At 45.4% G+C, this 9,727-nt stretch overlaps 1 protein-coding gene across 1 annotated transcript; it reads left to right on the top strand.

Annotated features, from left to right (window-relative positions):
• Positions 1-6,689: 6,689 nt before the first annotated feature.
• On the top strand, positions 6,690-8,851 carry LOC306861895 (zinc-binding protein A33-like; the record flags this gene model as incomplete). Its single annotated transcript, XM_079404378.1, has 6 exons — positions 6,690-7,085; positions 7,166-7,261; positions 7,398-7,628; positions 7,779-7,801; positions 7,887-8,002; positions 8,328-8,851. 6 exons carry the CDS (start codon positions 6,690-6,692, stop codon positions 8,849-8,851), a joined length of 1,386 nt encoding a protein of 461 aa, XP_079260504.1.
• Between the last annotated feature and the right edge of the window lie 876 nt (positions 8,852-9,727).

Below are 9,727 nucleotides of genomic sequence, written 5' to 3'. Positions count from 1 at the left end.
GTTTATGCGTATTTGGCGTGCTGTCCGGGGAGAGGGCTCCGAGCTCTGTGAATTACTCCCGAACCCGGGGCACTCCTCCTGTCCGGGGAGAGGGGTCCGAGCTCGGCATTTAGCCCGGACCCAGAGCGCTCCCCCCAAGATGCGATTAGCGCGGGACAGCAGCCGGAGTGGGGCGTTGATAACCCCCAAAATTTGCAAGGCTTCAGGATGGAGAGGCGCTGGACGTCGCTTGGAGTGGAAATGTTGCGGTGGCATCTGAAAGAGAATGTGGCTTCTGAGGAAGCGGCTCTGCTGCCGCATCTGGAAAGAGAATGCAACTGAAAGGGAATGTGGCTTCTGCGGAAACGGGCATTGCTGCGGCGTCTGAAAAGGAATGCGGCTTCTGCGGAAGCGGGCACTGCTGTGGCATCTGGAAGGGAATGTGGCTTTTGCGGAAGCGGGCGCTGCTGTGGCATCTGAAAGGAAAATGCAACTGGAAGAGAATGTGGCTTCTGCGGAAGCGGGCACTGCTGCGGCGTCTGAAAAGGGAATGTGGCTTCTGCGGAAGCGGGCACTGCTGTGGCATCTGAAAGGGAATGTGTCTTTTGCTGAAACGGGCACTGCTGTGGCGGTATCGAATGAATAGGGCGCTACTTGTAGTATTTGAAAGAGGATGTGGCTTCTGCGGAAGCGGGCACTGCTGCGGCATTTGAAAAGAGAATGTGGCTTCTGCGGAAGCGGGCACTGCTGTGGCCTCTGAAAAGGAATGTGGCTTCTGCGGAAGCCGGCACTGCTGCGGCATCTGAAAAGGGAATGTGGCTTCTGCGAAAGCGGGCACTGCTGTGGCATCTGAAAGGGAATGTGTCTTCTGCTGAAACGGGCACTGCTGTGGCGGTATCGAATGAATAGGGCGCTCCTTGCTGCATTTGAAGAGAATGTGGCTTCTGCGGAAGCAGGCACTGCTGCGGCGTCTGAAAGGGAATGCGGCTTCTGCGGAAGCGGGCACTGCTGCAGCAGTATCGGACGAGTGGGGCACTGCTGCGGCCTTTGGAAGAATATGGCGTCTGCGGACGCGGGCACTGCTGCGGCATCGGAAAAAGAGTGTGGCTTCTGCGGAAGCAGGCACTGCTGTGGCGTCTGAAAAGGAATGTGGCTTCTGCGGAAGTGGGCACTGCTGCGGCGGTATCGAATGAGCAGGGCGCTGCTGCGGCGTCTGAAAAGAGAATGTGGCTTCTGCGGAAGCGGGCACTGCTGCGGTGGTATCGGATGAGCGGGGCACTGCTGCAGCATTTTGGGACAGAAAGTGGCTTCTGCGGAAGCGGCCACTGCTGCGGTATGTGGAAAGGGAAGGAGGCTTCTGCGGGAGCGGTTACTGCGGCGGAGCGGGAATACGCGAAGGCTCCTGTGGGAGCGGGGTGCTGCTGGGATGGTTTGGAGTGGAGGTGAGCAGCTATGGGTGGATAAGGGGATCAGCTGATGAGGGTTTGTTGCGCTTCTCTGATGAGGAAGCGTTCTGACCGAATGTAGGTCTTGAATGCCTCTGATGTCCAACGGCCGAGTGTCTGGATCTGAGGCTGGGAGAGGCCTTTTTTGGCGGCTGTGGTAGCTGCGCCTATGCGAAAGGAGTGGCTGGAGTAGTGATCTGCTGGGATGCCGGATAGTAGTAGGACGGACTTGAGGTGTTTTTGGAACCAGAAGCGTGTGGCAGGGCGATTTGAGTCGTCGACGAAAAGCGGGTCGGATGGGAGTTTGGCCTGCGGGCTCCTGTACTGTAGGTAAGCTAAGAGGGTTTGGTATGGTTGGATTGGTGACTGGAGATTGAAGATATAAATGACGTGGCCTCTTCTCGCTTGGTCTGTCTTGCTTTGCTTGATGAGATAGGAGATTGCTTCGGTGTCTGGTGCTGATAGGTCTGAAAGGGTTGGATGGATTTTTGGATTGAAGTTGGATGTGATGGTGAGTTCCGAGCATCTGAGAAAACCGAAGAAGGCCAAGATGAACATGGCGCCGAGCGTGCGGGCGGTGTGCGTGGAGTGGTAGCCTCTGCGGAGGGTGGAAATGCATTTAGTTAAGGTTTCTAGTGTTATTGGCTGTCTAGCGTCTGGGCGGGTGGGTTGGGCTCTTTGGATGCCCTTAATGAGCATGGATGTCTGCGGGCTGGTTATTCCTGGGGAGGGTGAGCCGAGCATGAGCTTGTGGAAGAAATGGATTCCGCTGAGGTAGCCTTTGATGGAGCTGGCCTGGAGGTTTTTGGTGATGTTGAGATGGGAGATGAACGAGGTGATGGTGAGTAGGGAAAAATCGGGGAAAGGCAGGTTGTAGGTGCGGTGGAAACTTTTGAAACTATTCCAAGCAGTTAAGTACGATTGGAGGGTCCTGGGGGAGACGGCATGGAGGATGGAACTGAGGGAGGCATCTAGGAGGGTTCTTAGAGGGTGATTTACGGGAATATCAGCTCTGAATATGGAGGTACTGGCGTTGGGAGTTTGTCGGCATCTGGCACCAGCAGCCTGAATTTCTGAAAAGCAAACCGAGAGAGAGAGTCAGCTATTTGATTTTTGGACCCGGGGACATGTTTTGCATTTAGAATGAACTGGCCGCATGTCGAGATCCAGATGAGACGTCTTAGAAAGGGCATTAATGCAGGGGAATGAGACCGGCCTTTATTTATGCAATGCACGACCGCTTCGTTATCGCAATGCACTACGATGCTTGCGGTGGACCATTCTTTCCCCCATAGAACCGCTGCGGCGACAAGAGGATATAACTCAAACAATGCTGAGGATGACAGGGACAGCGGTAAATCTGACAGCTGGGGGGGCCACGTGGATGCAAACCAGCGGCCTCTGTAGAATCCCCCGAAACCGCAGGAGGGGGCGGCATCCGTAAATAGTTGGATGTCGTCGGGGTGGGAAACCATGCTGTTATAGAAGAAGGATAAGCCGTTCCATTGTTTGAGGAAGTTTATCCATAGCCTGAGCTCGTTGCAACACGAGCTGGATAGGGATAGGTGATCCTCCAGCGCGTGCACGGAGGACGCGAGGGATAGTAGGTGAGAAATGAAGGGGCGGCCCTGCGGGATGATGCGCATTGCAAAGTTTAGGTGACCGAGGATAGACAACAGCTCGCGCTTGGAACAGTTTGGGTTGTCTAAGAGGGCGGAGGCGACCAGGATCGTTCTATCGATTTTCTCTTTGGGCAGGGAAGCCTGGAATTTTTTCGAGTCTAGTTTGATGCCTAAAAATTCGATGGAAGTGGTTGGGCCCGTGGTTTTGTCCTGGGCGAGCGGAATCCCGAGTTTGGAAAAGACTTCCTGGACTGTTGAGAGGTGTGCGGCTGGGATGGAGCCGGGAGGCGAGATGAACAAAAAATCGTCTAAAAGGTGGATGAGGTATGGGATTTCGTAATTGTTGGAGAGGATCCAGCAGATAGCCTCTGACAGCGTGTCAATTTTTTTTTTTTTTTTTTTTTTTTTTTTTTGACGTCCTGAAAAGCCTGCGCGGCCTGTGGAGGCAGACTCAAGCTAGCGTGTGCTGTGGGAGCTGGAGACCACTGAAAAGGAAAAGGATTTGGAGTAACGGGAGAAAAGGACTGAGATGTGAGGGCATGTGTTGCCAGCATGAGCAACTTTGTGCTCGTTTCAGCTTCTGCAGCTGTAGGCCGTGGAGGCTTGTGATATTCGGAGAAAAATAGCTGGAGAGCCTGTGCAAAAGAAAGAGGGGTTAGATGTAGCAGGAGAAAATATGGCGGCTTTTAACAACTTTTAAAAAGTTTTAAAATGATGAAAGTACGTTTTTCCTCTTAACCACATGAGAAGAAGAAAGTATTGGAGCAGCTGGCCAGGCAGGCCGTACATCGGTTGGTAGAGACTTGAAGAGAGGTGCCTAGTCGTATGCACGACACATGCAAGGTGGGTTGCATTGTTCAATAATGGCATGAATGGTTCTTTATGATACACCTTAGCTGTTAGTTTGCACCTGTAATTGTTCATTTAGGCACAATGATTTCCTTAGAATTAAGTTCAGACAATCTTTTACACCTTATCCGTCTATCGGAGTAATGTGCAATTTAAAATGCATGTAAAGTGCTGGTGAAAATTAATACAGAAAATGAATCATTTCCTTACGTGATCTGCGCAGTTGCGTCATGGTTACTGAAATGACATCACGTCCATAATGTTATCACATTGTTTGACGATTTTTTAGCAACAAAAGACTTGCCTTCACACAAAAGTTTGTTTGCAACGTGGCCTGCGCCGCTACCGGAGGCAGCCTCGCGCTGAACTGCGGAGAAAAGAAGAGCCGAGTGAGGTTTTGCTCGTTTGAGGCCTGCCACTGCGACCCAATGTTCTAGGAGAGCCGGGTCTTGTACGGGACGATGATGGTGGAGAGTGAGGCAAGATCGTGGCTTTGCTCGATCTTTTGGCCGCCTTTGCGCCTGGAGTGGATTAAGGAGTGAGGTTGGCTGATTTGCAGTGTAACGAACGGATCGCACGTATCCGCTTTGTTTGCCCTCTGCGAGAATGATTCGTCAGAATAAATCAGCGTTTGCTTCGGGCTTAAATACAGACTCCGATTGGAGGATATATTGGAATGGCCGAATGAGACGAGGATGTCGGTTGAGGCGAGGTTAAACCTCGGCATTGTGGAGAGCGTGTGGCTGGTCTAGCAGAGCACCTGCTGCGATGAAGCCTGGTGCTCGGCGATGGTGACTGACGGAAGGGGAGTGAGCCTAGAGCTTGCAGATTGCAATGTGATACGAAAATCTCCGGTCCAGGTTTTTCATTCTCCAGAAAAAGATGCGTCTGTGATATGATAGCAAAGGAGCAAAACCGAATGCTGAAAACTGTAGAGAGAATGAAGGTAAGATGGCTTGGTCTATTTATAGAAGTTCTCTCTCGGCTGATGGGATAGACTGAGTGATTGCTGATGGTGAATTGGCCGTGTTAATTATCCGCGCGTGCTCCTCCCGAAATTTGTTAATAAAACATCACTTAAAGTCTGATTATAGTGTATTCTGTACAAACGGAGTTACGATAATATGTTCGCACAATGGATATACATGCTTGTGTTTTGTGATTTATGATGAAATTTCTTGAGTTTTCATAATTATGATAGCTTACAATCAATATTTTATCAAAAATGGATGTATAGGCAGACATTCTTGTGTAATGGTAGGCGTACAGTTTGTACAGTAAAAAATAAATAAATAAATCATTATGTCATGGAGTGTCCCCACAAACCAAATGCATATAATACTTCAATTGTTTGACCTGAGCATAACAGCTTTTTGAATTATGCTAAATGATGTTCATGAAAATATATATAAAAATAAATCAATAAAATAAAATAAAATGTAGAAAGTTTGCTGTCATGGGCAGGTTTAGAATCAGAATCAGATTGAGCTTTATTGCCAGGTATTTTTACACATACGAGGAATTAGTTTTAGTGACAGAAGCTCCACAGTGCAACAGAATGACAGTAACAGGACAGGACACAGATAACAGACACTTTCTTAATATTGCTTGTTCATTAATGTTTTTTCTCACAGCTCTCCTATACAGAGACAGAGAGAGGAGGAAAGAGACAGCGCGCTCCTCGGAACGCGCAACCGGACACCACGCGCGCGCGCCGCAGATGATGAGGAAGTTTCAGGAAGTATCAGGATGTTTTGCTCCATAAAATCTTCAAAAACATTACTTGACAACTCATTTATGTTTTTTCCTCCTACCGGATCGACATGCCTCATCCCCGGATGACTCGGAGTTTCACGCTCGACCGATTTCCGCATCTGAAACTCGTTATGAGATCAAAGGTCACATATGGAAATTATTAATATTATTATGAGGTCACAAAGGTCAAAGCCATTAATCATTTTGTCATATGCCGCCGCCTATCACTACTGACATCCTTGAGGGAGGAGTTGTTAAATCTTCTACGGAAACGAAAGTTAACTAAAAGAAATGAAACTTGCATTGTTCTCATACTTTTTTATTATTATTATTATTATTTTGGCAGGTGATCTAAATATTTGCAGCTGTGAAACTGGTTCTATGGATGTCTTACCCTCCAAGTCTTCGAGCCGGTCACATGACTGAAAGCTATGAATAGCGTATTGCGATATTGCGGTCATCGCGACAGCCCTACTGACAAACCTACCAGTGACACCTACCATCTAGTGACAATTTAAGATATTTTCCACCTACTCTGTGGTCACTGCTACCCTGGTGACATTAAAAATAACAGTTAAGAGATGAAAACTTTTTTTAAAAAAACTGGTGCATTCCAATATTAAACTTATTTATGATATTATAAGTTTATTGGTTAAAAAAAATTGATTAAGAGAATGTGCATTCAACCAAACACTGGCAACCACATTAAGTAAACAAGTCAGTTACAAAAAAACTAGTTGCTAATCCCTAAATGTAAAATAAGGTTTCATTCGGAGCAGGTTTAAGTAAGGTTTCATGCTGAGCAGGTGCAGCCACACTATGAGATCATCTCCTCATTCTTCTTTGTGATATGACATCCTTGAGGGAGGAGTTGCTAAATCTTCTACGTAAATGAAAGATAACTAAAAGAAATGAAAGGGTTGGGTGTTGTGGGGAAAGGTAAAGCAGGTTTAACCATACCTCCAGTAAGTAAGTGAAAGTACTGAGTTTTATAAGTAAAGCAGCTGAATCTTTTATTGGCTGAGAACTGACTTCAGTCATGGCAGACGCTTTGTCCTTTCTGGAAGAGGACTTGACATGCCTCATCTGTTGTGATATCTTCACTGATCCGGTCACTCTGAAATGTGGCCACAGTTTGTGTGAGGAATGTCTCCAGCGTTTCTGGAGAACTCAGGATGTGCCGCAGTGTCCGGTCTGTCGCAAGGAATGCTCACAAGATGAGCCCATCATGAGCCTGGCGTTCAAAGCGCTCTGTGAGTCCTTCAAGAAGAGAAAACCCACTGCTGTTTCAGGAGATGTTTGTCCAGAACATAAAGAAAAGTTCAAACTCTTCTGCTTTGTGGACCAGCAGCCCATCTGTGTGGTCTGTTACACATCAAAGAAGCATGAAAATCACAAGTGTTCTCCTCTCGACGAGGCTGCTGGGAATTTAAAGGTACGAGGAGATTGGAATCTGATCTGACTGACTTCTGGTATCTTTAAGCTCATTATTAAGAGTTTATTATGTGATTCTAGGAGGATCTCAAGACTCAAATGGACAGACTTCAGGCGACACTCGCTGACCTCAAGAAAGCCCAAGAAAGCTGTGTGAAACAGGTTGAGCTCATTAAGGTAGAGGTTATGGCATGTTCTAGTCCTCCTGGGAAGTTCATAATTACAAATTAGGAACATGACTTGAATGCACTATTAGTGTTGTTATCAATAGTGAACTTTTACACTGTTAACAGAAAGGCTTGAACCATTTCAGGAACGCACCAGTATGGATGAAAACCAGATAAAGGAGGAATTTGAGAAGCTCCATCAGTTTCTCAGAGATGAGGAGGAGAAACACATCAGATCCTTGCATAAAGAAATGAAACTTCAAGATGACAAACTCAAGACCAGAATGGAGGAGCTGTCCACACAGATATCAGATCTGTCTGAGAATATGGCAGCCGTCTGGCAGGATATAGAAGCTGAAAACATCACATTTCTCCAGGTGCAGATCAAATACTCAACGATACACGCAACGCCATGGACATAAGTCAATCAGAGAGCTGTAATCTGGTGCAAACGAGTCTGATAATCAATGTTCACGATGTTTGCATATCCACATGACTGAGAACTAATTGCTTTTTATTTCTTTCAGAATTACAGTAATACATTAAAAAGGTGAGTCCTTCCCAATTAGCATTTGGTTACAGCTGCAACCCCATTTTACCCTGTGAACACCAAATATCTTACTGTTTATCTACAGACTCCAGCACCCATCAGTACCAAACACAACCCCTGAGCTACAGGAATATCAGCACTATCCCATTCAAACAGTGATCTTCACCACCGGGGCCAGAATGCAGAACCTTGTGCAACAGCGTAAGTAACAATCCCTGCTTAGATTGTGTACGTAATTCATTTACACAAATGTTTTTCATTGGTAGTAGTACACTGATATTGACTGATGATTGGTTGGTTGGCTATTTTCATGACATGTTAAAAGTTGAAAACCTATATAAGGAGTTTATATATAGCGGTGTATGTCATTTGATATTATTAACAAATGATATGTGATTCTGGAATCTTCTATTCAGCATCATTTATATGAACTGATCCCAGCAATTACTGATAATAAATGTGACTTTTAGCCAAAGTAAGGTAGACTGGTGAAAGGCTCTGTAGTTTACGGTCATCTGTGTTTCAGCTCCTGTGACTCTGGACCCAGACACAGCATCTAGTACACTGCAGGTGTCAGAGCATTGCACCAGTGTTCAGTATGTAGAAAAGAAAATGGACGTGTTTGATAACCCAGAGAGAATGTATGTGGGAGTGCTGGCCTCACAGGGCTTTAGCTCAGGTGTGCACTGCTGGGACGTAGAGGTGGGAGAGAACAGCAACTGGACGCTGGGAGTGGTGGGGGAAACGGTGAACCGTAAAAAACATTACAAATGGTATCCGAAGAGACATTTTTGGTGTTTTCATTACATGAATTCTACATACAAGCAAGGAAATAATCCTGTCAGCGATATTAAATACAATGAGAGGCCAAAAATCATCAGACTGCAGTTGGACTTTGATGAAGGAGAGCTAAGATTCATGGATCCCCTCAGAAACAAAAGTTTGTGCACCTACACGAATGGATTTCCAGAGAGGGTGTTCCCATATTTTTGCACTGGAGATGTGGTCACACCACTTAAAATTTACTCATCAGAAAATCAAAAATTGTAACCCACAACTAATTAGACTTTTTTATATATATATATACATTGTGTTTTGTGCATGTGCCAAGATAATAATCAAATGCAGTGAGTGTCTGAATACTTTTAGGGCACACTGTATATAAACCTATTATTATTATTTTATCATGTAATGTTTGAGTGTATAGGGTGAAGCATTAAAAATATGGCAAAGGTAACGTTACAAGAGACTCACCTCAAAAAGCGCGCCAGACTCCTATCAAGTAACGCCGCGCGCCGCTGCTGCGCAGTACGCATGCGCAATCGCTACTGTACTGCGCAAAATATAACATCTTCCCAAAAATAAATTGACATTTATCTTATTAAATTATTTAATACACTCCACTGGTTGTACTGTGTTTATGAAAGTTAAGATCATATAGACATGAAAATTTAGAAAAACGCTTTTGTATTTAACTAGAAAAGTAAGTTTGTCAATACAAGCTATAGGCCTTCTGTAGTTTCAAGCCCATGTGTCACATGATCAGGATCCACAGTAATGCATTTGTTTTTTCATATTTATGAATTTTAATTACTGTATTTCTACCAACAGTGTCATAAAATACAGTTTGTGCAAACAGGTTATTGGTTTAAAATAAAAACAAAAATGTTTTGCTTTTTTAATATATATATATATATATATAGTATACTCTTGGCTGACAGATACACAACATATGATGAATATCAACACACACATCAATCATATCAATAGGAAACACACTAAACAGGAACAAATGTGCTTGAGCTTCCCTTTTCCTGTAGTTGCTCAATGAATAGTAGTTGCACTCTTCTGTGACCCAGCATTCAGACGCTATTTACACTACAGCAACGTGTTAAGGCAATGTTCACCATCCATGCAGCAGTAAGC

Source organism: Barbus barbus, assembly GCF_936440315.1.
Source record: "Barbus barbus genome assembly, chromosome: 42".
Taxonomy (NCBI): domain Eukaryota; kingdom Metazoa; phylum Chordata; class Actinopteri; order Cypriniformes; family Cyprinidae; genus Barbus; species Barbus barbus.
This window is presented reverse-complemented; position numbering and strand designations above follow the sequence as displayed.